Source organism: Pongo pygmaeus, chromosome 13 (assembly GCF_028885625.2).
Source record: "Pongo pygmaeus isolate AG05252 chromosome 13, NHGRI_mPonPyg2-v2.0_pri, whole genome shotgun sequence".
NCBI classification, from domain to species: domain Eukaryota; kingdom Metazoa; phylum Chordata; class Mammalia; order Primates; family Hominidae; genus Pongo; species Pongo pygmaeus.
The window spans coordinates 127,767,410-127,793,698 of NC_072386.2; the positions used below are offsets into that span (position 1 = coordinate 127,767,410).

General features: G+C 65.9%; 2 protein-coding genes across 3 annotated transcripts; both read right to left on the bottom strand.

Annotated features, from left to right (window-relative positions):
- Positions 1 to 1,518: 1,518 nt before the first annotated feature.
- Positions 1,519 to 22,357, bottom strand: ABCA2 (ATP binding cassette subfamily A member 2). 2 transcript variants are annotated; one of them, XM_054501743.2, is made up of 48 exons: positions 22,184 to 22,357; positions 18,262 to 18,355; positions 17,073 to 17,184; positions 16,834 to 16,997; positions 16,483 to 16,610; positions 16,172 to 16,282; positions 15,674 to 15,892; positions 14,981 to 15,348; positions 14,646 to 14,805; positions 13,490 to 13,618; positions 13,215 to 13,382; positions 13,031 to 13,127; positions 12,443 to 12,616; positions 12,242 to 12,344; positions 12,057 to 12,171; positions 11,772 to 11,962; positions 11,467 to 11,617; positions 11,191 to 11,395; positions 10,845 to 11,009; positions 10,562 to 10,742; positions 10,232 to 10,444; positions 9,944 to 10,140; positions 9,683 to 9,865; positions 9,182 to 9,366; positions 8,942 to 9,062; positions 8,420 to 8,656; positions 8,084 to 8,290; positions 7,716 to 7,818; positions 7,238 to 7,554; positions 6,948 to 7,161; positions 6,728 to 6,833; positions 6,511 to 6,622; positions 6,349 to 6,409; positions 6,091 to 6,265; positions 5,881 to 5,996; positions 5,654 to 5,801; positions 5,457 to 5,580; positions 5,244 to 5,376; positions 4,943 to 5,060; positions 4,475 to 4,653; positions 4,265 to 4,406; positions 4,051 to 4,185; positions 3,822 to 3,925; positions 3,652 to 3,744; positions 3,249 to 3,351; positions 3,030 to 3,167; positions 2,699 to 2,905; positions 1,519 to 2,248 (listed from the first exon to the last, which is right to left on the bottom strand). In XM_054501743.2, exons 1-48 carry the CDS (start codon positions 22,247 to 22,249, stop codon positions 2,213 to 2,215), a joined length of 7,308 nt encoding a protein of 2,435 aa, XP_054357718.1. In that variant the 5' UTR covers positions 22,250 to 22,357; the 3' UTR covers positions 1,519 to 2,212. The 2 variants fall into 2 exon arrangements, with proteins under 2 accessions (XP_054357718.1, XP_063506169.1); XM_063650099.1 differs by lacking the exon at positions 22,184 to 22,357 and having other exon boundaries at positions 17,073 to 17,983.
- A 1,915-nt stretch (positions 22,358 to 24,272) lies between these two features.
- FUT7 (fucosyltransferase 7) lies at positions 24,273 to 26,123 on the bottom strand. The gene is made up of 2 exons (XM_054501539.1): positions 25,959 to 26,123; positions 24,273 to 25,823 (listed from the first exon to the last, which is right to left on the bottom strand). Exons 1-2 carry the CDS (start codon positions 25,969 to 25,971, stop codon positions 24,808 to 24,810), a joined length of 1,029 nt encoding a protein of 342 aa, XP_054357514.1. The 5' UTR covers positions 25,972 to 26,123; the 3' UTR covers positions 24,273 to 24,807.
- Between the last annotated feature and the right edge of the window lie 166 nt (positions 26,124 to 26,289).

Sequence of the window (26,289 nt, forward strand, 5' to 3'; positions counted from 1 at the left end):
AGATTTCACAGGCGCGTCGGCTGAAGACGCAGTGTGCGCTCTGCTATTCTTGCAACTTTTCTGAAAGTTTAAAATGTTCTTTTTGCTGTTGTTTTGAGACAGTCTCACTCTGTCATCCAGGCTGGAGTGCAATAGCACGATCTTGGCTCACTGCAGCCTCTACCTGCCGGGTTCAAGTGATTCTTCTGCCTCAGCCTCCCGAGCAGCTGGGATTACAGGCACCTGCCATCACACCCGACTAATTTTTGTAGTTTTAGTAGAGATGGGGTTTCACCATGTTGTCCAGGGTGGTCTCGAACTCCTGACCTCAGATGATCCACCTGCCTCAGCCTCCCAAAGTGCTGGGATTACAGGCGTGAGCCACTGTGCCCGGCGGAAAATGTTCTGAGGAAGATACTGGGGGGTGTGTTTGCTTTCAATGCTGTATTACACATCGTCAAAATGAAGCCTCTAGAGACGATGCCCCCGTGAACTGTGTCAGTCTGTGGTCAGCCTGGCCTGGTCCTGTGCGCAGGGTCTCCCTGGGCCTCGGTTGGGCTGTGTTCCTTTCTCGACCTCTTTCTGCCATGATTCAGCCCCTACAGTTGCAGGACGGAGGCTGCTGCGGCCTCCTGCCTTCTGGCGGCTCCCCCACGCATCTCCCTTGGCCGACCACCAAACCCACAGCAGCCCCTCCAGTGAGCAGGTGTTCCTCTCGGTTCTTCCAGAGTTAACCGCCCCCAGGGCCCAGGACAGCTTCACCCCAGTGACCCAGCCTCTCAGGCACTCCAGCATGCCCATCCCACTGCTTCTCAGGTGACCACGGTGAGCGTCTCATAGGAACCCAAGTGGATGTGTGGGCCCAGCCCACCCAGTGCCCTCAAGCCCATGGGCCCCTCCCCTGTTGTCCCCCATGTGGCACCAGCCCTCACTGAGTCCACCCTCCACCCTCCTGAGGAGCCTTGAAACAGCCTAAGGCAAGAGTCTGAACTTGGCCCAGATCACGGGGCGTGAGCTCTGGGGGCCATTCATGCCCCTCCCCTGTCTCCTGCCCACAGTGTACCAGGCTCCACCGCTGATGAGCCTCAAAGCTTCCAGGTCCTGCCTCCCCAGGGCCTTGGCCTGTGCCCTGCCCTCTGGCTGGGATGCCCTTCCCTTAAGGAATCTTCACAGACTTCAGTCTCCTCCTGGAGGTCGCCTCCTCCTGGAAGCCCTCCCTGTCCCTTCCATGACAGGGAGACAGCCCAGCCCAGGCCGCTGCAGGCCCCACGTGGGCAGCAAGGGGTGAAGGAGGCTTAGAGAGGGCGGGTGGATGGGAAGATGAAGGCTAAGGGGAAGGGGGCCGGGAGCAACCCCTGAGGGTGGGATGGGGGGGACAGTGAACCACGGTGAACCACCCTGCCTCAGTTTCCCTCCTCCAGGCCAACCTGGCCACCCCCTGCCAGCACCTGTGCCTGAGGGGCAGGACCTCCTGGAGCACTAACCCACCTGATGGGCCCATCCTCCCCACCCCTCCCAACCCACACATGCAGGCCCGCAGGCGTTTTGTTTATTTATTTAAAACAAACATCTGTGCGCTATGTACAGGCCCGGCTCCCAGGTAGGTGGGCGGGCAGGGGGCCAAGCTGGGTGGGAGAGCGATGGCAGCTGGGGGTGGGGGGGGTCTGGCCCCTCGCCTGGCCAGCAGGGTCAGCTTCTCCATTCCTGCCACCTGCCAGCTGGCCCAAGCTGATGGCTTCCCGCGGGACAGCCACCTCCCTGCAGGAGAGCAGGGCCAGAGGAGCCTCTTCTCAAAGCAAAATAAATACGGGACTGACCCAGCTCCGCCCACAGCCCACTCTCAGCATCAGCCTTCACTGTAGGAGAAAAAAGCTGGTTCCGAGGCCGGGCAGGAGAAAGGCCAGCAGTGCCTGGTCCAGCCAGCGTCACCTTGGGCGGTGAGCAGAGCCAGGCAGGGGCGAGGGGCCGGGCAGACCCCAAGGCTTTAAGGCAAAGCAGGGCGAGGGTGTGCGCAGCCCGGGCCGGGTCAGCCTTTGGCACAATTAGGGGCGGCAACCGCAGTGACCACAGGGCATGGCCGAGTACGGGGGCTGGAGGGCCAGAAGCCCCTTGGTCCTGAACCTCCACTCCAGGCCCTGGCAGGCACTGGGGGACTTCCGTCCCCATTGTTGAGTCCCTGGTCCAGCTCTGAGTGGTCAGCGGAGCGTGTCCTCCCTGGCCCAGCTCTGGGTGGTCAGCAGAGCGTGTCCGTGTTGAAGGACAGCTGGGCCTGTGCACAGGGGAGGTCAGGCTTATGGGGCATCCTGTGCCACCCCCTGGTGGGGCTGAGGACACTTGTGCTGGCCCGCCCTGGCCCTCCTGCAGGCTGGGCCTGGACGCAGGGTCTCCCCACGAGCTCCCTCTATGTCTGGGCTCTCCTGGGCCTCCGTCTGCCGAGTCTGGGGGCCACTGAGTCTACATCGGTCCCCTGTTCCCAGGCTCTGGTCCCCTCTGCCCCACCCTGGCTCTGTGCCCCTCAAAGACTCCAGCAAGCCCGGACCATGCAGTTAGTCTCTCCAGGCCTGTCTGCAAGTCTCCCTTGCCCACTCTGCCCCATTGACCTCTGGACAGCAAACATCCTGGGGCCACTTCTCCCCCCACCCTACCCAGGGCTGGAGCCTCCTGGCAGCCTGGGTCCAGTGGGCAGAGCCCTGGACAGCCGTGAGAGCAGCCTGCTCACCCGCTCCTCCTCGAAGCTGATGAGGCCCTCGTCCTCCGTGTCCAGGTCCTCGGGCTCATCTGCCACAAGTGCCCGGAGCTCCGTGGGGGCAGGTCGGGGCCGGAGCAGGCTGAGCAAGCAGCCGAGAGGGGACTGCAGTGCGGACGGCGGCTCCGTCTCCTGCTGTTCCAGGTTGTCACTCTGCTTCTTGGCGAAGTTCACGAACACCTGATGGATGGGGCAGGCGTGTGGGGAGGGGGCTGGTCTGCGGTGGGGGGGGCAGGGCGGGTTGTGGGGGCAGGGCAGGTGGGGGGAGGGGCAGTGTGGTGTGCAGTGCCCTTGGGGCGCTCACATTGTCCAGTGTGGTCTGGCTGACTGAGTAGTCCTCGATGCCCAGCACGCCAGACACCTGCTCCATCTTGCTGAACACCTGGGCCAGCGAGATGTGCTCCGACTTGAGCTGGTACTGCACCTTTGTGTGGTGCCGCTCCTGCAGTGGGGGAGGTCAGAGGCCTGGCAGCGCCCCCCACCCCATAGCGCCCCCTCCACAACCCTGCCCGGGATGGTGCACCTTGAGCATGGCTTCCGGAAAGTTGCGGTTGAAGAACCGCACCACATCCTTCACGCTCTGGCTGCTCTTGGTCCGCACCGTGATCATGTAGCCATCTCCAAACCTGGTGGGACAGGCCGGTGGCCCGGAGCCCTGCGCCGCCCAGCCAGAGCCCCAGGCCCCCAGCCTCCCAGCCCCACAGCCCCCACAGGCACCCCAGGAAGCCCCATAGCCTCCCACAGCCCCCCAACCCTACAGCCCCCACAGCCCTCCAGGCCCCTCCCCTGGCCCCACAGCCCCAGTCCCCCCAGCCCCCCTGGCCCCACAGCCTTCACAGCCCTGCAGCCACCCCCACTTCTGGCACCGCTGCCTGGCCCCAACCCTGGGCCCACCCCAGCCCGCCCCTGGCCCCGCCCCAGCTCACCGGTTCTTCAGGTGCTGGATGCTGCCCAGGCACCGCAGGCGACCGTTCACCATGATGGCTAGCCGCGTGCACAGCGCCTCGCACTCCTCCATGCTGCGGGACAGGCACAGGCTGGCACCAGAAGAGGTGCTGTGGGGTGGGGGCACAAAGGGGGGGTGGGGGCACCTCACCTGTGTGATGTCAGCACCACCGAACGCCCTGTCTTGATGAGGTCGAGGATGAGGTTCCAGAGGAAGCGCCGGGCCTTGGGGTCCATGCCTGTGGTGGGCTCGTCCTGGGGATGGGTGGCAGGCTCAGCCGCTGCCAGGCCCACACACCCCGGCTTGAACACTGCCCCTGCCCGTGCTCACCAGGAAGTCAAAGGCCAGGCAGCCGCCCCCCACCCCACCCACGGCTTACCAGGAAGATGAAGGCTGGGTACCCAATGAGGGCGATGGCCGTGGAGAGCTTCCGCTTGTTGCCGCCGCTGTAGGTGCCGGCCGGCTTGTCTGCGTACTTGGTCAGCTCCAGCTTCTCCAGAGCCCACTTCACCACCTGGCCGGGGAACGCAGGTGTCAGCAGAGGCAGGGCCGCCCAGCGTGCAGGCTCCCTGCCCCGCCCCACAGATCCTCACCCTGGCCTCGTCCTTCCAGGAGATCCCACGCAGCCGCGTGTACAGCTGCAGGTGCTCCCGGGCCGTGAGCTCGTCGAACAGCGCGTCGCACTGCGGGCAGTAGCCGAGGCTCTGCTGCACCTGGAGCAGCTCCTTCAGCACGCTGGGGACACGGCGGCTGTCAGTGCGTGAGGATGCGGCGGCCCCGCCCACCCAGGGCTCCCGCCGCACCTGTGTCCATTGACGAAGGCCTCGCCCCCCGTCGTGCTCTCATCGCCGGTCAGCATCTTGAAGGTGCTGGTCTTGCCCGCACCGTTGACGCCCAGGAGCCCGAAGCACTCGCCAGGACGCACACCAAGGCATAGGCGGTCAACGGCCAGGATACGGCCAATCTTCCGGGACTTGTAGACCTGGCCAGGAGCCTGCCCACTCAGCGGGGCAGGGGGCATGGGGGCGTGGGGTGCAACGCCCCCAACCCCATCCTGCCCTCACCCTGCCCCTCTGGCCCCACCCTACCCAGGCCCCGCCCTACCCAGGCCCCGCCCCACATCCAGAGCCCAGGGGGCCCCGCCCACATGCCCCACGGCCCCACCCCATGCAGGCCCCACCCCCAGAGCTCAGGGCCCTGCCCACCCAGGCTCCACCCCCATGGCCCTGGCCCACCCCACCCAGGCCCCACCCTACACGCCCAGAGCCCACCTTGGTCAGGTTCTCAATCTTGACCATGTCGTTGTCGGCGTCTCCCCGGAGCACTCGCTGCCGCTCGCTGGCCACGTCCACATCATCCTCCACAGGCTTGGTAGACACGGGCATGCGCCTTAGGGGACAGGGTGGACAGTGTCCGGCAGCTTGCCACCCCCACTGCCCCTCCCTGCCACCAGCGTCGCGTCCTCTGGCTGTGGCATGCAGGAAGGGTGGGCAGGCCCCTCCGCTGTCCCCTGCCTCACCCCCTCCTGCCCCATCCCTGCCCCGCCCCCGCCCCCGCCCCACCCCCGCTCACTGTGGCCGCCGCAGGAAGTTGTACTGGCACATGATGGTCAGGAGGAAGCCCACGACGCCCTCAACCGCCATGGCCACCAGTCCGCGGGTGACAATGTCCCACTCGAACGGGGACTTCATCTTGTCAAACTGGCCTGTGGGGAGCCAGCTCAGGGCCTGTGCTCTGGGCCTTGCGGGGCCCCCACCGCCTCCCCCGCCCCACGGGCCCCCTCACCAATCTTGGCGTAGTACTCGTTGATGTACTCGTTGTAGGCCATCTCCATGAGCCCGTGGCCCAGGTTGTAGTTGGGGAAAATGAGGAAGCAGCTTTTCAGGTAACTGTTGACAACCTTCAGGTCCTGCGGGGTGGCCGGGGTCAGGGGCACAGCCTCCGCAGAGCCCGCCACCCCCACCATGTTGTCGCCGCCCCACCTTGTCGTGCTCGAAGAGCTGTAGCAGGAAGGTGGCCACAGTGGCGGTGATGCCAATGAAAAGATTGATGACAATGAGGAACACGTAGGCCGAGCTGGGGACCTCGAACCAGAAGGAGGCTGGGTACATGATGGGCGTGATGGACCACCTGCGGGCAGGTGGCGGGCAGTGGTCACCAGGCAGCCCCGGCCCCACCTGAGGCCGCTCCCTGCTACGCTCCCCCTTACCCGTAGAGCAGGAAGAGGGAGAGGACGGCAGGGAAGTTGGTGGGCGACGTGTAGGCCGGCAGGTCGAACACAAACAGGATGATGACGCAGCAGGTAGCGGGGACCAGGTAGTTGAGCTGCAGGGGTGGGGGCAGCTGGTGAGAGACCCGGGGCAGGGCGGGGATGGGGGATGAGAAGGGCCGGGGCACCCCGTGGCCATGCCAGGCGCACCATGTCCCACACGTAGTTTGCCAGCCAGTAGATGATGGGGTTGCAGCCGCTGACGAACTGCAGGTGCTTGGCCTTGGTGGACTTCTCGGCCACGAGGAAGACGACGAAGCTGGCCGGCACGAACGACATGGCCACGATGATGAAGATGGCAATGACGACATCCGTGCCCTGCAGCCTGGGGCAAGGAAGCCCTCAGTCCTCACGGCCGGGGCTGTAGCACCCACCTGCTCCACCTCATCCCCCACTGGCCACACTTACAGGTAATCCAGGGAGAGGCTGGCGCTGGTCTTATTCATGGGGTGGTTGGTGACAGTGATGCCTGCACACGGTGGGGCGGGGGCGGCAGCTTCAGGCCCCTGCGCCATCCGACTCGGCCCCAGCTCCTCCCCGCCCCGCCCCGCCCCACCCGCGCCAGCTCACCGTAAGCCGCCGGGTTGCCCTTGCTCTTGGGCAGGTTGGCACGCAGGATGGCGTTGTTGAGGCTGTTGAGGTAGGTGGGCATGCTGTGATAGCCCTTGTTGTTGTAGAAAACCTGCAGAAGGAAGTGGACACAGAAAGGCCCCAGGAGCCCTGTGGGTCCCTGCAGACCTCAGGCGGCGCTACATATCGCAGGGCCCAGGCCCGCAGCCTTGCTCACCTGGGCAGCCCTGCGCACCGCGATCTTCCGCACCATGGGTGGGGCCCTGGCGCCAAATGAGGCTGGGATGGACTTGAGGACGTTTCCAAAGGTGATGGCCCCATACCTGGGCAGGCAGGTGGGAGGGGCAGTGAGGCTAGGCAGGCAGTGAGGCTAGAGGGGCAGGAGTTGAGACTAGGTGGCTGGCCACCCTCACCCACAGCCTCCCCACCCAGCTCACCGGTGCAGTCGGAAGCGGTCGGAGGTGAAGAGCAGGTACTCAGAGACGTTGTGGCCGGTGATGTCGGTCAGGATGTCGCCTGTGACCACCCGCATCTGGGGCGGGTGCCCGCCCACACTGCTGGGGCAGGAGAAACCGGTGCCCTGCGCGGAGCAGGTGCAGCGGACGGGTTCCCGTACCAGGCGCGGTAGGGAGGGTGCCGACGTCCACATTTCTGTAGGCACAGCGTGGTGCGGTGAGAAGGACCCCTTACTGCCCCTGCCCCCCCAGCAGGCCCCCTAAACCACTACCTGGCCCAGCGGTGGGCGACAGGGAGACGTTCCAGGCCTGCAGGTCCTCATCCGGGGACGCTGGCGAGTCAGATGGGGCGGGCGAGGGTGGGGGCGGCACGAAGTTGGACAGCGGCAGCCCCTGTGTGAAGGACTCCAGACACATGCTGTCGAAGAACCGAGCCGCCAGCAGGCGCGACTCCCCGCTGCTCAGGTTCAACATGGGCCCCAGCGAGCCGTTGGTGGGAGACTTGAGCACGCAGGTGGCACCCACCCCGGACGGCAGCCGGAACGTGCTCACGAGCTGTTGGGGGCTGGCGTCGGGCGATAGCCGCAGCCTGCGGGCACCGACAGTGTGAGGTGGGGCTGCCAGTCTCCGCCCCTCACCCGCCCTGCCCACCAAGGCTGTCCCCGCCCCCTCACCCGCCCCGCCCACCAAGGCTGTCCCCGCCCCCTCACCCACCCCGCCCACCAAGGCTGCCCCCTGTGGCGGCCTCACCGGTACTCGCTGCGCTCCTCGTTGGCGTAGGGGATGAAATTGCCACGGGGCTGGGTGTAGTTGTGGTACTGGGAAGGTGACAGGACCAGCGGGGGCAGATCACCTGCCAGGGCGAGCAGGGAGGCCTGAGCAGGTTCTGCCCTCTGGCCAGCGGCCCCCAAGCCTCGGTCCCCTTCCCCCAACCCCAAAGGATCCCCGCCTGGGGTCTGGGCCCCGAGAAGGCAGGACTCCCGGATGAACCTCGCGTGCCCAGCCTCAGGTGCAGGGTGAGGCCCAGAGTCAGGAAGCTCAGGAGTGGGCATCATCAGGGTTCCTGGCGGGCGGTGGGGGGACGCAAGCCCAGCACCCCCGTCCAGCTGGTGGCCTACCAATCTCGGGCACAGACAGGGCCACGGTCATGGCCACGCAGACGAAGAAGGCTGGCAGCAGGATCTGGGAGAAGAGTGCCTTGGAGTTGCGGCGGGCGCAGTGGAAGCGTTTGACCAGCAGCCCGTGGAACTGGCGCACCTTCAGCCACCCGCCGTCTAGCTTGCGGCTGCCCTGGCCGACCCTCGACAGGGCCTCCGCCTCCACCTCTGTGCAGAGAGGTAGGGGCTGAGCAGGTGGTTGCACGCTACTCTCTCCCCACGGGCTGCCCCCATGCCGCTCCCCTGCAACCCTGCTCCCCCTCCCTTGCTGTCCCAGCCTCACCCAGCGACCCCCACCTTGCAGGCTGACATTGTCTGGGTCCTGTGGGTTATCAAAGAGGGGGTGGTAGTCGCCATAGACGTCGGCATAGCCAGCTCCCTCGTCGCCGCGGGCAGAGCCCACGGATGATGCCGACTGCAGTGATGCCTGCGACTGGGTCAGCTCCGAGCACCGGGCCAGATTGCCAGCGTGACCCTCCCCAGACGACGGGCCTTCTGCCCCGGGGAGCACGTCCTTCCTGGACTCCTTCACATCTGTCGCAGTGGAAGGGCCGAGGGGACACTCAGGGCTACTGTCCCCTAGGCCTGCCCAGGACCCCCATCCCCGGTCTTGACCCCGGTTTCCAGGCTCATACACCTGTCTCGGACCTCTGGCCACCATGACCACCCACCCAGGACCGCAGGCTAACCCTGGGGCATCCCCTGGTTCCCACCCAGGACCAGGGTGGTGCCCCCAGACACCAGGCAGGAGTGACAGCGCAGGCCCGAGCTGGGGACTTGTGGGTGGGGTGGGCTGAGCAAGCGGCCCGGGCCCCTCACCGGCCTCACTGTTCTCCAGCGACTGATCCTCCTCCGACACCTTGAGGAACACTTCCTCCAGGGTCGTGTCCATCAGCCCGAAGCTGCTGAGGTGCAGCGCGTCCAGGCTACGCTCCAGGTGCTGCAGGGGCAGTGGAGGGAGAGGCTGTGGCAGGGACGCCCAGGCAGGAGTGTGTCCACCTCCACTGCCTGCAACTGCCCCCCGACCCTTGCGCCCTGGCCTGCTCTTGGCCCTCACACCTGGAAGAGGCGCTCGAAAGCCCCCTTCTTGGCAGCCTCGCTGGGCAGGATGTAGGAGAGCTCCGTGCTTGTGTCTGAGACCAGCAGGCAGGAGGCCACGTGCTTGCGGATGAACTGGGACACCTGGAGCTCAGAGCAGCTGCTCAGCGGGGCCCGACCTGGGGGGCTGGATGCCAGCCCTGGCTCTGTGGGAGATGTGGGAGCAGGAAGGAATTCACTCAGGGGCTGGGCGGAGGGACCCCCAACGGGAACCCAACTGGGTCAAGATACGGGCGTTGGAGAGAGTGGGCCAGACCCCAGTAGGCATCCTGGGCCCAGCGGGTGACGCTGAGGACTCAGCCTCTCCAAGATACGGGCGTTGGAGAGGGCGGGCCAGGCCCCAGCAGGCATCCTGGGCCCAGCGGGTGATGGTGAGGGCCCAGCCTCTCCATTGTGGATTCTCAGGTGGGGGTCCCGGGGAGTGGGTGGCCCGAGGCCAGCTCAGGCAGCTTCAACACAGACCTTGGGGGCCCCCCGGCTCGGCGGGCCGCTTGACCAGCGTGAGGCGGTACCCGTCGCCATAGGTGCCCTTGAGGAAGAGCGGGGAGCCGCAGCACTTCAGCTTCCCATGGGAGATGATGGCAATGCGGTCCCCAAGCAGGTCAGCCTCATCCATGTGGTGGGTGGACAGAAGGATGGTGCGGCCTAGGACAAGGCCAGACCCAGGGTCAGGGGGCAGGGGAGGCGCTGCCCGCACCCCTGCCCGCACGGCACCCCACTCACCTGGCTTGTACTTCAGGATGAGGTCCCAGATGGCGCGGCGCGCGTAGGGGTCCACGCCCGCCGTGGGCTCATCCAGGATGATGGCACGAGAGCCGCCCACGAAGGCGATGGCCACGGACAGCTTGCGCTTCATGCCACCCGACAACGTCTGCACCAGTGAGTGCCGTTTGTTGGAGAGCTCCAGGTCCTCGATCATCCTGGGACAGGGAGGTGGGGCATGGGGCTGGTGCTATGCAGAGCCCCAGGGCCTCCGCCCACCTGCCCCGCCCCCCCGCCCAGCCCACCCACTTGTCCATCTCTCTGCGGATCTCCTCCTGGGCCATGCTCTTGAGCCGTGAGTAGAACCAGAGGTGCTCCTCCACCGTGAGCCGGTCAAAGAGCACGTTGTGCTGCGGGCACATGCCCAGGTTCTTGCGGATCTCGTCCATCTCCGTGCGGATGTCGTGCCCGTAGATGGTGGCGGAACCCGACGTCGGAGGGAACAGGCCGGTCAGGATGGACCTGGGTAGGTGGGCGGGGTCACGACCCCACACCCTCTACAGGGGCCCCACCCTGCCCCTGACTAGGACTCCTGCTCTGGTCAGCAGATGCCCACTGCCCTGCCCGTCTGGCACTCACATGGTGGTGGTCTTGCCCGCCCCGTTGTGGCCCAAGAAGGAGACCACCTGGTTCTCGTAGAGGTTCAGGCTCAGCTTGTTCAGGGCCAGCTTCTTGTCGTCCTTGTAGACCTTGGTGAGTCTGTCCACGCAGACAACCAGAGGCAGGTGGGTGGGCTCCTCCTCCATGCCACGGGTCTCCTCTGCACCAGGGCTGTGGATCAGCAGGGTGGGGGCGGCGCCAAGGCCACCCAGGACTCCGAACCCAGCGCCCACCCCAGCCACCATTCTGGCGCCAGCCTCACCAAAGCGCCGGCTCTCCATGGCACAGGCCTGGTCCTCCTCCATGACACTGAGGCGGGGGGTGCGTGCCCACGGCCAGCTCCACTCCCAGGCTTCTGTCCGCCCACTGCCCAGCCAGTAGGACTTCTGCAGTGGGAAGTACCAGGGCCGGGGCAGCCCGTACATGCCTGGGGGTCGGGGAGGGGAGGGGAGGCTGACCTAGGGCCTGGGGTGATCATCCACCACATGGGCCACGTGCCCACCCAGGGAGCCACCCGTGCTGCGTCCAGGAGCAGACCCAGAGCGCTGGTCCCCAACCCTAGCTGGGGACCCCTGCCTCTCCCCTGCTCTCCAAGGGCTGGCCAGTACCTGGGTGCACAGCCTCAATGTACCACGTGAGGACGCCATAGACCATGGCGTCCACCATCAGCATGGTGACAGCCAGGAGCAGGTTGAAGTCGTCCCCCTCCACTGGGGACTGGCTGAAGGTGTGCCACTGGATGCCCACGCCGGCCACCTCGTACAGCGCAAAGTACTTGGAGCCCAGGCCAAAGGCTGTGGTGGACATGAGGGACTGAGAAGGCAGTGGTGTCAGCACATGGAGTGGCCCGGCACCCCAGCCGCCCGCCTGCCCACGACCCTCACCGCGATGCACTTCTCGAAGGCCGTGATCTTATCATGCGCCACCTCCTCTCGGATTGCCACGTACATGTAGGGCACGTAGCTCAGGAAGTAGATGATGCCGCCGCAGGCCGAGGCCAGCTTGGCCTTGGAGTACAGCACAGACACCAAGAAGCTGGGTGGGCAGGGGCCATGCGCACCGTCAGCCACCCGCACGCCCGGTCTCCTGGGCAAGCCCGTGCCAGGGTCCGGGGGCTCTGAGAGGCTGTGGGGTGAGCTTGCTGGGCAAGTGCCTGCCCCAGGTCCCTCCCACCACAGCCCACGCTCACCAGAACATGATGGTGGCCACGGCGTAGACCGCCAGGAAGAGCCAGATGATGACCACGTGGCTGTGCATGAGCACTTGGCCGTACTTCAGGATGGCGGTGAGCGCTGTCACGGAGATGGACAGCTGCACAAAGCCGGTGATGAACCAGGCCACCCAGTGCACCGCGTTGTTCAGGCCCATGGTCTTCATCACCTGCGGGTGGGCCAGGGGCTTGGGGCAGGCCCCGGGGAGGACGCCGCCCCTCCCTGCCAGCCCGCGCCTCCAGGGAGCGTCCCGGCCCGCGCACCTCCTTGAGCCGGTGCTCCTTCTCCGCCACGATGTGCTGGATGGTCATGGCCACGGAGTAGACCCAGGAGATCACCATGCACAGCGGCATCATGTGCTCAATGACAAACAGGAAGCTGCGGGGAGGCCGCACTCAGGCGCCACTCAGCCCCAGCCCCAGCCCAGCCCCGGGCGCCGAGCACTCACTCATCGCGTGTGTAGCAGGGGTAGGGGAACATCTGCACGTAGCTGCCCGGCTCCACCACGTCGTGCCCCACAAAGGTGTCGATGATGGCGCGCTCCATCATGTCTGTGGGTGGGGGCAGCCATCAGGTGCCGGGCAGGCCCTCTCGTCCTCCCACCTGTCCTCCCCCACGAATCCTCCGGTCTTCCGGGCCCGCCCCTCACCCTGGATCCAGACGAAGCCGTAGAGGAAGTAAAAGCGGCCGCCAGTATTGGGCCCAGGCCGCCAGTAGGCGCGACGGATCTCGTTGGTTTTCTCGGTGAAGCTGGAGTTTTGGCGGATCTTGTAGTGCACGTGAGGCGGGAGCGAGCCGTCCTTCCGGGTCTGGAAGATCACACCTGGGGCCGGGAGGTTGGGGCGGGGCCAAGATGCAGGGGCGGGGCCAAGGCGGGGGGGGGAGCAAGGCACGGGGGCGGGTCCAAGGTGTGGGGGCGGGTCCAAGGTGTGGGGGCGGGGCCAAGGTGTGGGGGCGGGGACAGGAGGGTCCAGGGAAAGGTGGGACAGGGCTGGGGCGGGGGCCCCAGGGGAAAGGTAGGCAGAAGTGGGGAGATGCAGGGAGGGGGCGGGTTCTGGGTTGGGGCCATTTGGAAGGGGCAGGGGTGAGGAGGGGAAGTGGCCGATGAGGGGGCAAGACCAGGGCGCGGCCAAGGAGTGGGAGGGCACAGGGGGACGGGTGGGGCTGGGCTGGGGAGGAAGAGGTCTGTGGGGGGCTGGGGCGGGGCGGGGCGGGGCGGGGCGGGGGGGCAGCTCACTGGCAAACACAGTGACGTTGTCCTGGTAGGCCTGGTTGAGGGTGTAGTTGACAATGCTCTCCTCGTCGGGGAAGCCCTTGAAGATGTCCACGCTCACCTAGCGGGAGGGGCATCACTGGAGCCCACCCTGGGCATGCGCGAGGCAGGGGGTGTCAGGGATTGGCTCGGAGGCCCCACCGCTCACCTTGGACATGAACTGGATCCAGCCGCAGGCCGCGTTGTCAATGGTATCCAGCTGCTGCAGGAGGGCCATGCCACTGGGCAGCGAGAAGTTGTCCTGTCTCAGGGCCGGCGGCAGCTCATCCAGCGACAGGTTCAGTGCCTCGGGGTGCAGCCGCAGCTCCGCTACATACTAGGAGTAGAGGAGCGGCTCAGAGGGGGACCTGCGCCTGCCGAGCCGGGCAGAGAGGGGCTCCCCGCGCCACCCGCAGCCGCCTCCCTCGCGGGCACCCTTGGCACCTGCTGCAGCCAGTGCAGGTGTTGCTGCAGCCTGCCCTGCTCCAGGAAGCTGCGGATCTCCGCCGAGATGTTGAGCCAGACCTGGGCATAGTGAGTCACGTTGCCCACAAAGGCAAAAGTCTCGTTGGCCTGCAGAGGGTGAGGCAGGGGCATGGAGTTTCTGGACGGATCCCCGCCAACTTGGGGGCTCTCACCCCACTCACCTCCCCAGTGGCTGGCCCGTTGCCAACAACCAACCCTCCCCACCTTTTTATTTTTTTCCTGAGACAGGGTCTCAGTCACCCACGCTGGAGTGCAGTGGTGCAGTCCCGGCTCACTGCAGCCTCCACCTCCCAGGCTCAAGGGATCCTCACGCCTCAGCCCTCCAAGTAGCTGGGATTACAGGTGCCCACCACCATGCCCGGCTAATTTTTGTATTTTTGGTAGAGACGGGGTTCCTCTATGTTGCTCAGGCTTGTCTCAAACTCCTGAGCTCAAGCGATCCCCCACCATGGCTTGCCAAAGTGCTGGGATTTCAAGCGTGAGCCCCACGCCCGGGCTTTCCACTCCTTTCTGCGGCGCTCAGGTGAAACCTGCTTTGCCCTCCACTCCCAGGGCAGCACGGCCTCCGGACCCCCAACTGCCCAGCTGTGCCCACCAGCTCCTTTGCTGGACCTCTCTCCATGTGTCCCTTAAGCACTCGATGCTCCACCCTCATCTCTCCCACCCTCATCCTAGGGACCTCCCTCTACAACCAGGATTGGCCTCGTCCACAGGCCCTCCCCTCCCAGGCCAATGTCCAGCCCTGGCCTCTGCTTGTTCCAGACAGGACCTCTCACCCAGAACCCAAACTGCCCAGCTGCCCGCCCACGAGACACTCTGGAAGGTCTCCGGACACACCCCTCCTCCACCAGCACTGCCCTGGACCGGCCACCCCCAGCCGGGGGACCCTGCCAGAGCAGACTCTCCAGTGCCTTCCCACAGCAGCCCCTGGAGCTCCCGAAAGGAAAAGCGACCCCCTGGTCCCCCACCTGCAGAGCCTGTGTCCCATCCGAAGCTGCACCCCATACCCCTCCCGTGTCAATTCTGCCGACCCACTCTGCCCAGGGGTCCCAGGCCTGCAGAGACCCCCCTCCCACTCTGCCTGTCAAACACCGAGCGTCCCAGACCCGCGCACCTTGAGGATGACGCGGTCAACCTCAGAGCCCGCAGGCGCGTACAGGATTTTGGGGTTGCTGGTCATGAGGTGCACGAGGAGGCCCAGGTTCCGCTGCTCCTTGCTTGTGAAGCCCAGGGAGCTCATGTTGCCCCGCCGCAGCGCCTCGGGTTCAATGGTGCTGGGACAGGGGACAGGGGGCAGGGCCAGGCCGTTAGGGGGCGGGGCCGCGAGAGTGGGCGGGGCATCGGGATGGGGCGGGACTTTGGGGCACAGGGCAGGGCCTGTGCCAAATGAGACCTCAGGCCCTGCCCCTGGCTGTCCTCCTCACCCCCATTCCCCTGCCGCCCACCTACCGGTTGTTGCCACACAAGATGGGCTGCAGGCCGGCCCAGAGCTGTACGAAGGCTGAGCACTGGCCCTGCAGCGTGTCCGGGGAGGCCGGTGCTGCAGCAGAGGGTGCGCCCTCCTCAGCAGTGGCGTTGGGGCCCACGACTGCCCCTGCCCCAGTGCCATTGGCCGCCCCACCCGCACCGCTGGCTGGGGGTCCGGGGGTCCGGCCAGTGCAGGCACCCTGGGGCAGTAGCAGGGCCAGGGCCGACAGGACATCCACATCCTGCAGAACCTTCTGGGCATCCAGCAGGTCCCCCAGAAGCGCCTGCAGTCTCCGTGGGGGTGGCGCCTGTGGCGAGGAGTCCGAGCCGTTGGGGGCATCCAGGCCCAGCTGAGGGGAAACAGGCACGCGGGCAGTGCGGGGTGACATGGACTGCAGGTGGGTGATAAGTCAGGAGCAGGGCAGGGAGACAGCAGCAGGGAGACACAAGCTGGGGGTGCTGGGAGGGAGTCTGCAGCCCGGGTAACGGGAGCCCAGGACAGGAGCTGGGATGGTGAGCAGGGGTGGGGCACCAGCCATGGTGCCATTGGATACCCACCCACAGGCAGCATCCCACACACAGCCTGGGCCCAGGAGCCCTGAGCTCTCCAAGCTCTCCTGCTTCCTCCTTCAACTCAGGCAGCAAGCAGCGGGCAGTGGGCAGGCAGGGCCTCACCTGCTGGGAGACCCTGGCCATGTCCAGCTGGTTCTGGAGCTCAGCAGACAGCCCAGAGAAGCGCCTGGCACGCGCAGCAGCCTGTCCACTGCAGACAGCATCCTGGTAGCCCTGCAGGGCCCCCTTCTGACTCTCAGGCACAGTGAGGATCCGGCCCAGCTCCCCCGAGCCTGGCGTGCAGGTGAGCTGCTCCAGGAGGGCAGGAGCCAGCAGCAGCTCCTGGGGTGGGCACGGGGGTCAGTGGAGCCACGGCAAGGACTTTGTCCGCAACCACTAGGGCCTCAGGCCTCACCCTGCCCCACCCACTGGCTGGCTCTGGGGCTGCCTGGGTCCTATGACATGCCTCTACCCTTCATGCCTGCCAGAGACCCCGGGACCCTCCCCCTCTCCCAGGAGGAGCTCCAAGTCACCAAGGGGGCCCTTTCCTCACCCACGGAGCAGAAGCACCCCCAGAGATAGGCAGCAGTCCAGTCCCATCCCACACATGGATGCCCTCACCTCCATCCGGAACAGGGGATTGCCCCCTAGGCGGCTCCAGGGCTCCTGACCCTTGTGGAGGCCAGACTGTGAATCCAGGGCAGACGAGGGACCAAAGAGCAGGTGGTAGACCTGGGAGGTGTGGGGGAATGGCTCAGATGGTGGGGGCGTGGCTCAGATGGTGGGGGCGTGGCTCAGATGGTGGGGGCAAGGTTCAGCTGGTCCAGGGGTGACTCAGACAGGGGCTCCGAGTCCTGAGGATGGCTCAGCAACCAGGGGGCATGGCTGGGGCAGAAGGGAGTGGCCAGGGCTGGGAGCTGTCCTTGCCTTACCTCAGGCGGGTCCACACGGGCGGCCAAGAGGGCTTGGGCCGTGCTATTGGGCAGCGACAGGTTTTGCGTCAGGAAACGCCAGAGCTCCTGCGGGTCCCTGGCCACCGAGTCCAGAGAGAAGGAAGACACTGGACAGGCAGGAAGGCGAGGCTGAGAGGCCGCTGCACCTTGGCAAGGTGCCCCCACGTGGGCTCGGAGCCGAGCCCAACACCACAGCTCTGCCCCTGCAGCCTGCGCGTGGCTGGGACCTCAGTGCAGGTGGAGGGGCCCAGGGTGGATGTGGGCTTCAGCCCAGTGACAGCAGAGCTAGGCCCGCAGCCCTGCCCCCCAACTTCCCTGCATAGGGCACACCTGTGGATCTGTCCAGGTGGCTCCCCGAGGTGCCCGGGCCCGCACTGAGGGCCTCCAGATGCTGGCGCAGGGCCTCGAGCTCTGAGCCCAGGCTGGGCCGCGCTGGGTCGAACAGGTTTCCTTCCTCCACCACGCGGTCCAGGCGCTCAAGCAACTGCGTGACCCTGCACCGTGGCAGATGTCACTCACTGGATGGGCTGGGGAGGGGTGGGTGCTCCGAGGGGCGGGTGGGCACTCACGTGGAGTTGGCGTACTGCAGGAAGCCGAACTCGTCCCGCTGGCCGTCCGGGCACAGCGACTGCATGACAGGCAGGATGCCAGCAGACGTCAGGGGTGCCGCTGTGTAGAAGGCTGGCAGACCCACGGGAGAGGGCAGGGTCGGGGGGTGAAAGGGGAGAGAGAGAGAGAGGAATCCAGAAGGGGAGGGAGACAGAGGCCGAGAGGAGAAATTTAGAGAAAGTCAGGAAGGAGAAGCAGTGTTAGGGAGAAGGCGGCACAGAGCCCTGGCCCCAGCTGGGCTACAGGCCAAGCATTCTGGGGCGAATGACTCCAGCAGGTCAGAGGTCAAAGAGCCACTCACCGCCCCTTCTGCCATAACTCCCAGAGCATTCCTTTTCTCTCAGCCAGTGCAGGCCCACGTGCCCTGGCACTCTCCCCCCAAAAATGTTTCAGGTGTGGCACTGCCTACAGAGCCCAGGGGAAGACATAGGACCCCCTCTGGGCAGTGACCTCTGACCTCTGGCCAGCTGGTTAGCAGAGTGAGTGCAGGAGCCTGAAGGAGTATGAAGGGAGAGTAGCCAGGCCGCTCCAGCCCCAGCCCAGGCCAGCCCAGACCAGCCCAGCCTCAGCCCAGACTCAGCCCAGAAGCCGAGGCACCCCACCCCTAGAAGGTAAGGCCAGGCAGAAAGATGCCGCCTCAGCTTGACCCAGGCACCAGCTGTGCCATTAGGTGGCCGGGCCTTTCACTCCCTACCACCGCCCACTTCACTGCCCGCCACCCCCCATCTGGAGCCAGCTGTTCCTGAGGCCGGCAGGGGGCCTGGGAGGGCTGTTAATGTAAGCGGGGAGGGCGCTCAAGCCAGGACGGCCCATGGGCCCCCCGCAGCTGCTGCCCAGGCCAGCCAGGAGGAGGTGGCCACTCACTTACAGACTGCATGCCAGCCGAGGACAAGAGACCATGCGGGGAGGGGGGGAGGATCAAAACAGAACAGAGGAGACCAGTGAGTGCCCACATCACCAGGAACAGGCGTTGGCATCATCGTTCGCGGCCACAGGCCAGCCCCGACCTCCACAGCCCAGCCAGGAGGCACGGCCCAGGACCACACAGGGGAGCAGGCACCGCACCTCAGGGACTCCGGGAGCAGGACACCCGTGTGCAGATGTGCACACACGGCACAGGCTGTGCCTGGGGCCTCCTGCCGCGCTCACCTTCCTTCACGGAGATGGTGGGCTTCTTCTGCCGCAGCCCCAGCAGGATGAAGAACAGCACCAGGGGGATGAAGATCTCGAAGGCCAGGACCCACTGGAAAGGGTGGGCCCAGTGAGGGATAGGACAGACCTGTGCTCGCCTAGGCCCTCCCCAGCCTCCCATAGGGCCGGCCCAGCCCAGCCAGGACCACGTGCTCCCTGGGGCCAGGGAAGGTGGGCACAGGCCCTTCGGAACCACTGAAGGTCTGAGCCCCTTCCAGGGCACTGAGGGTAAGGATTGTCTGGCTCAGCAAATCAGGTTTCCCGTCCCCAGCCCACACTGGGCCTACCTGCCCTCTGTGGAGCCTCAGGGCCTACAGGGATGAATCGGCCAGCTTGTGGTCTACCCTGACCCATGTATATCCCAGCTCATCTTCTCCCTCCCCACCTCCAGGGCTACCTGGGCAAAATCTTGGGGACTATCTGAGCCACTGGCCCCGCCTACACTTCCCGCACTGCCCTGGGTTCACCTTCCTCCCCCTTCCTCCCCACCAATACAGGGGCCTGGGGAGATTAGGAGGCCTGGTTCAGAGAGGCTTGGCCTGCACCCAGGGCCCTGAGCCTCGGAGAGGACCTGGTAAGGGGTGTGACAGCCCCAGTCCTTGAGGCAAAGGCACGTTTGTTTTTTTTTTTTTTTTTTGAGACGGAGTCTCGCTCTGTCGCCCAGGCTGGAGTGCAGTGGAGCAATCTCAGCTCACTGCAAGCTCCGTCCCCCAAGTTCACACCATTCTCCTGCCTCAGCCTCCTGAATAGCTGGGACTACAGGCACCCACCGCCACGCCTGGCTAATTTTTTGTATTTTTAGTAGAGACAGGGTTTCACCATGTTAGCCAGGATGGTCTCAATCTCCTGACCTCGTGATCCGCCCACCTGGGCGTGAGCCACCACACCTGGCCCAAAGGCACCTCTTTCTGCCCTGTCCCCTCTCCTGACCCGGGGCAGCCAGTCTTGGGCCTCGGAGCTCAGTTTCCCCAGGTCGGCTCCTGCTAACCCAGGCTGGGCACCAAGGTGAGCCCTAGTGGGACCTGCGTGTAGTGAGAAAGAGGCGCTTTGTTCACTTCACCTGAAAACCAAGGACTTCACCGGTTCTTGTGTCCCAGCCCCCAGCTCAGGAAGGAGGAGGAGCTTGGGCCAGCTACTCTCCAGAGAGCCCTCGGCAGACCAGCTCTCTCTGAGACCCACAGGACAGAGGGGCCCTGCCCTCCCTAGCCCAAGGGCGAGCACCCAGCTTGGAGGCATCCTTTGTCCTCATCCCCATCCCAAAACCCTTCAGAGCCCCCAGTGTGCTGTGTGGCCCGGGCCGAGTCCCCGGTCCCTGGGGTGGGGGCGGCTGCTGTGTTTACTGTGCTTGGACAATAGGGCTCTGTGGCCGGGAACATCATGCTGTGGGTGTCCCATGCCCGCCCCAGCCCGTGCCAGCCTCCACCCGCTCCCTGAGCCAGGATGGAGCCCAGGGTTCGCCAAGGCACTGTGGGCACCAACAGGCACCAGGGCGAGGGTGGCTGCAGGAGTGAGGCAATGTCAGAGGCAGGGGTCACAGCGTGGGGCGCCAGCCCCGCCCACACCCGGCCTGCTACGGGCACTGTAACTGCAGCAACAGGCCCGGCTGCCTCCCCCATTGCTATAGCAACGGCCTCGCAGGAGCTACTGGGAGGAGGAGGAGAGTCCTGGCTGGCAGGCGGCGGGCGCCACAGGAGCATCTGGTTACAGGCGGCAGCACAGGTCTAGCACACCCTGGGTGCCCCACACAGGTGCCTCCAGGTGGCCCAACCTCCGTCCCTCGAGACCAGCCCAGTGCCTTCACATCGCCTGGAGGCCTAGATGCCTTCTCTGGGCATGACCACTCCCTGTAGCTCCCGCCTACTGTGTCGGGGGGAGAACAGGTGAGACCCAAGGGTGGCGCTGCCACCTGCCATCCCAGTGACTTCATGACAGTGACCCTGTCCCTTCACCAAGAGCAGCCTGTAGCCCAACGGTAGACCCAAGTCCAGCTAACTAAGAGGAGATAGGCCACACTCACAGACAGAGAAACTGAGGCAAAGAGCTTGGAGGAGCCTGCTAGCAGCACAGAGGTCCTTGGCACCCACCTTCCAGACCCTGAGCTCTGCCCAGGGTGCACCCCTGCCCCAGCAGGGCACATGGCACACAGGGCAAACTTCTGTCATCCAAGCTTGGCCCCAAGAGTCCAGCTCTGATGTCCAAGATCCTTCCCAGGAAAGTGGGGACCCAGCAGGAGTGTGCCCAGTGTCCACCAGCCCCAGCCCCAGATCACAAGCCTGGCAAGGACTCAGCCTCCCTGGGGGAAACAGTTCCCCACCTGCTCCAGCCACAGGCTAAGGACCTCCACTGTGGCCCAGTGGGCCTCTGGGAGCCCTGTAGGTTGGTCACCCAGAAAGGTCCTGGGGGGCAGCCCAAACCAGCAGCTGGGAGCCACTCTTGCGGTCAGGACAGAGCACACCTCCCACCTGCTTGCCAGGTGCCCTCATAGGCCACACTCCCTTCCCTGAGCATTGTCCCCACTGGAACAGGGGCCACCATTCCAGCCTCTGCTCCCAAGCCCAGTGGGGACCTTCCTGACAACCACCCCCGGGGGCTAATACTAATGCATGCCACATGCCACATCCCTGTTCCCTTGGCCCTGCTCTGCTGTCCCCAGTGACTCAATGCCAAGGGCTGCAGGCCTGATCCGTGGGACCCCACTCAGCCAGCTCCAGGTGCCTGACCAGGGCGTGTACCTAACCCAGGCTCCCCGCCAAGGCCAGGTGCCCAGGGGAATTCTGCCAGCCATGGTGATGATGGCCACTCCAGCTGACTGCAGCCTGGGTTTCCTGCAGTGCATGTTGAAAGATAAACAGGCAGGGACTGGTGCAGCCCAAGGGGTCCCACCCGGGCCCTGGCTGGGCAAGAGGATGTCTGCCTTAGGCCCCCACCTGCTCTGGGCCCTGGCCTGGACAATCCCAAGGGCCTTCAGAAACCTAAGCTGGTCCAGGCCTGTGGCCTGGGAGGTGTCCCTTCCCTTCCCAGGCTGGAGCCAAGCTGGCCAGCTGGGGGTATGGCGGGACATCCATTTCCCCAAGCCCCTTGCTCCACGCAGGACTTCTGTCCCTGACAGCCGTGTGTCCTGCACCCTCAGGTCCACTGGCTGCCCAGGCAGTGCTGGGGAACCCGGTGGTCACAGCTCCAAACAGTAGACCCAGCCCCCAGAGGAGGTGGGGGAACCAGGAGGCAACAGAGTGGATCAGGCTCAGGGAGAACTGACCCCAAAGGACAAAGGGGTGCAGAGATTCAGGCTGGCACAAGGACATTCCCAGTGGCGACAGCATGAGCAAGGGTCATGGATGTGCCAGGAGGGGTGCGGGGGAGGGGAGGCGGAGAGATGCCTGGGACCAACCTCTATGGCAGGCCGCGGCCCAAGGGCAGGGGAGGGGTGGACGGAGGGAAGGGACAGGGTCTCCTCCGGGACCCCAGGGAGGCTGGGCCCAAGGACCATGGAGCCTCGCAGCTGAATGGAGCCCCCCAGGCCTGCCTTCTGTCCTGGGAACCAGGGCCTCCCTCGAGCCAGAGTCCGGAACGCCGCTTGCCCCCCGCCCACAGCGGCCCCAGAGAGCGCGCTGCAGAGGGCGCGGGTGCCGTGACTCAGCCGAGCACCGCGATGTCAGTGGACGCGGGACCGGGCTGGACACGACCGAGCCACCTCCCCGGAGGCCGCAGCGCCGGCAGGGGAGGGCAGGGCCCGGCGGGGAGGGGGCTCGGGCCCGCGCCGCCCCCAGCGCCCGCCGGGGTCTGCGCGCGCCCGGCCGTCCGCACGTGCGCCCGGGGAGCGCGCCTCTGGCCGCGGTGCGCGCGGCCTCGGGCTGCGGGCGGGCGCGTGGGGTGGGCTCACCGGGCTCCGGCGCTTGAGCGTCACGTTCTTCCAGAGCAGCAGCTGCAGCTGGTGCAGGAAGCCCATGGCGGGGCCACGCTCCGCCGCCTCAGCGCCGCGGCCCGCTCCTCTGCGCGCCCCGCCGGGCCCCGCCGCCCGCCGCGCCGCTGGGCATCGCCCGCGCGGGGGCGGGGCGCTCGGGCGTCCGGGACCCGATCCGCGCTGGCTCCGCCCCGGCGGCCGCGGCGACAGCGACTCTGCCCGCGCCCCGCCCGCCCCCGCTTAAAGGCGCCGCGCTCCGTCCGCGCCCGCCAGGAGGCGCCCGCCGCCCGCGCCGCGCCCGGGACCGACCCGGGCCGGAGACCCTGCGCGCGCCGCCGTCGGGAAGCCCCTCGCCGGGCGTCACGCGACGCGCCCACATCCAATCCGAGACCCCGGCTTAGCCTTCGTAGGCCGGGGGACCCTCGGGCGCTGCGCTCTTCTCCCAGAGGCATCTGGCTGCGCCCACCGCGCTGGCGACTCTGCAGAGGCGCCCCAAGCCTTCATTGTCCCCGGGTCGCTCCGAGCGGACGCTGGCGAGGCGCCAGCTCACCCCGTAAGGGTCTCCTGTGTGCTTTGTAAACCAGCACTTGGAGTCCAGGTGGCGCCCACCTGGAGGGGAAGCAGGGCGGCCAGGTGGGTCGGTCCTGCGGTTCCGAGCAGCCAGCGGAAGGGGGGAAACCCGAGGCCCCAGGAACGCTCGCCGTGGGCGGAGCAGGCAGGGGACCGAGGCTGCCCCTGCTGCACGCGGCTCATTTTTCTCCCCGTATTCGGGCGAATCTGGTCTCTGCACAGGGAGTTCGGGATCAGGCGGTTCTGCGGCAGTGGCTTGGCACCTGCCGGGGCGCCCCGGGGAGGTGGGGCAGTTCCTCCGCGTGGCCTGTAGAGGGCGACAGAGGGCAGGCTGACCTCATGGGTGGCTCTGACGGCGCTTCCCAGCCTCAGGTTCCCCACCTGTGAATGGGGTGGAGTAGGGCTGTGTGGTGTCCAGTGTCTGGGCGCACATAGAAGGCGCATCCTCAAGTGAATGAAGACCTCTGAGGCCACAGCTCCCCACTCCTCCCAGCTCCTTTGCAGCAGGAAGGTGACCCTGGGCTAGTGAGTGAGGGATCAGCCTCCCACCCCAGCCCGCAGCCTCAAGACACCTGCTTTTCCCTGCTCAGTCCACAGGGCTAGGTCAGGGCAGGAAGCTACCAGCAGGTCTTTCCCACAAGCCACAGCCATGGGTGAGGGGGGCTTCCTGCCCTCGACCTGCTCACCCCCACCTGGGGTAGGGACAAGCCCTGTGCCCCAGCCCCGGGGGCTTAGCCTGTTGGGGTCCTGGTCAGCACCACCCGTGGGTTGGCCTCTCTCCTCCTCGCCCCACTCCCCACCGGCCACTACATGGGCTCCCTGGGAGCAGCCGCATCCCCAGTGCCTCCCCAGCACTGGCCACCAGAGGGAGCTCCAAGGCACAGGTCAGACCCTGTCACCCCAGACCCCCTCCAGCCTGCGGGCCTGGGAGATGGGCGCTTTCAGCCTGGCCAGGCCTCTGACGTCCGTTCCCTACTCTTCCCCAACCTTGGCCTGTTTTTGGTTTTTGTTTTGAGACAGGGTCACATTCTGTTGCCCAGGCTGGAGTGCCGTGATGTGATCACGGCTCACTGAAGCTTTAACCTCCTGGGCTCAAGCCATCGTCTCACCTCAGTATCCCAAGTAGCTGGGACCACAGGCGTGAGTCACCACGCCTTGCTAATTCTTGTATATTTTTGGTAGAGATGAGGTTTCACTACACTGCCCAGGCTGGTCTCGAACTCCTGGGCTCGCCTTGGCCTTTTGGGGGACACAGAAGGCTCTCTGATATGGGGCAGTTTGGCGGAGGCTGTAGGAACTGGGGGAGCCAGTGGGCAGCCCGGCACAGGGAGGGTTCTCATGCCGAGGGTGAGCAAAGGCCCCGAAGTCAGGAGACAGGACCCCCCGTGGGGAACAAGCAGCCCCATGGCCATGAGGGCGACATGTCAGGGGAGGGCAGACGCAGGCTCTGTGGCCCTGCACGGACGTGACCCATGAGACACTGGCCAGACCCACGAGACACTGGTCAGACCTTTATTGTCCACTGCCCTCCCTCCCTGAGCCCAGAACAAGCTGGTTTGCTCCCCGTGGTCTCCCGGGTCCCGCCCCAGCCTACACACAGGGACCTCAGAACTGTGGATGTGGCAGGGACCCGTGCCTGTGTCTCGGGGACCACAGTGCCTCTGCTACCGAGGAAGCTCGGGGTCCCAGGTTTGGACCCCACAAACTGCAGGCTGGGGTGTCCCCAGCCCCAAGGGCCCTGCCTTTCACCCTCTTCCAGCCAGGCCTTGACCCACCCAAGATTTGTTCAGGGTGGGGAGGGTCCTCAGCAGCCTTTCCCCTCCCGTCTGCCGCAGCAGGCACCCGTTACCTCCCTCCAGCTCTCACCTCCTCTGCATGCTCCAGTGCCCACCTGCACCCCCCACCCCTGCTTCCTGACCTCTGTGCCCAGCCTCCCGTTAGCCCGCTGCTTGCCGGTAAGGGCCGGATGCCTGGTGGTTTGATTTCGACACCCAGCCCTTCCACCCACACCCACCTCCCCCGGCCAGCGGAGCTCAGGCCTGAAACCAGCCCTCAAGGTCCTCATAGACTTGGCTGCGGGGCAGGTGTGGGTAGCGGTCACAGATGGCACAGAAACGCTCCCGCCAGTCGGTGAACAGTCGCACGCGGAGCCTGTCACGCCAGGCAAAGAAGCGTCGGTATCGGCTCTCGTTCATGCCAGTGAGGAAAGCCGCCAGCTCTCGGGCTGAGCCAAAGTCGTCCACATGCACGAAGGCGTCAGCCGGCGCGAAGGCCTCATAGGTGGCCCGTGGGGGCCCCAGCACCACTGGCACAGTGCCAGCCACCAGTGCGTTGCGCCAGAATTTCTCCGTAATGTAGTCGCGGTGCTGAGAGTTCTCAAAGGACAGGTAGAAGCGGTACTGGGCCACAGTGGGTACCAGGCAGCTGGCGCACAGCGGCCGTCCATTGGCACGGCCAAAGACATCCACCCGCAGATGAGGCGCCAGCTGCCGGTACAGCCTGGCACGCAGCTGCCGCTCCTGGAAGTTGCTGACCACCCAGGCGGCCACCCTGCTCTTGGCCGGCAGCGGTGGCGAGGGCCCCCAGTGGGGCTCCAGGCGGCCATAGGGCACAAAGATGTCCGAGTCGCGCCGGTAGCTCAGCACCCAGTTGAAGATGCCGCGGAGGTGGCTGAGGCCGTGGGTGTGGCTAGGCGACTCCATGGAGGCCCACACCCAGGGCTGCCCTCGCGGCCGTTGGGCCAGGGGCAGGTGGGACCGCCGGGTCTGCAGTTCACGGTGGTGGAAGACCACGGCGTCGGCGCTGGCCAGCAGGCTTCGGTTGGCACTCAGGTGGCAGTGGGTGATGCCATAGCGGGTGCAGGTGTCGCTGGGCAGCTCTGGGGGCTGGTCAGTGAAGGGCCAGTGCCAGACAAGGATGGTGATCTTGGGCTGGGGTGCCGGGGTACCCCGAGGGGCTGACCCCAGCAGCCACAGGAGCCAGAAGGCAGCGAGCAGAGCCACCCCAGCCAGGACCCCCAAGCCCCGCAGCCTCCGGGTGGGGCCGTGCCCTGCAGCAGCACAAGGGAGGGGAGGCTCTGTCATTTGGGCTCACAGACACCCACATGCCCCACTCAGCACCACCCCGTCCTCCCAGGCTGCCTAGCTCTCCCCAGCCCAGGCCTCCCCCAGGGCCAGACACTCACCAGCATTATTCATCCACAGTCTCCCAGGATCAGTCAGCCAAGAGACCCGAGAGTCTCAAATCACAGCAGCCGCCAGAGGTGCCCTGAAATCACAGCTACGCCCTGGCTTAGCCCCGCCTGGAACTGCTCCTTTTATCTCTGCCCAAGGTGAGGGAACTCAGGGGACCTTCCTGCTCCTGCCCCACCCCTGCCCCCACAACCTTTGGCATCAACCACTGTCCCCACCCCCATCTCGGGGACTTGCTAGTCATGGGGCTGCTGGGAGGGGTACAGCCACAAGAAGGGTGCCAAGCCAGGGCAATATGACACCCCCACAGCCCACCCCACTGGT

Bases quoted from the DNA above. Each gene is read 5' to 3' on its own strand.
- ABCA2 (XM_054501743.2), bottom strand. From the start codon at position 22,249: ATGGGCTTCCTGCACCAGCTGCAGCTGCTGCTCTGGAAGAACGTGACG. The intron at 7,819-8,083 runs GTAGGCCACCAG...TCGCCCTGGCAG, and splicing joins CCTGTCTGTGCCCGAGATTG to GTGATCTGCCCCCGCTGGTC. The intron at 7,555-7,715 runs GTGAGGCCGCCA...CGGTGCCCGCAG, and splicing joins GAGGAGCGCAGCGAGTACCG to GCTGCGGCTATCGCCCGACG.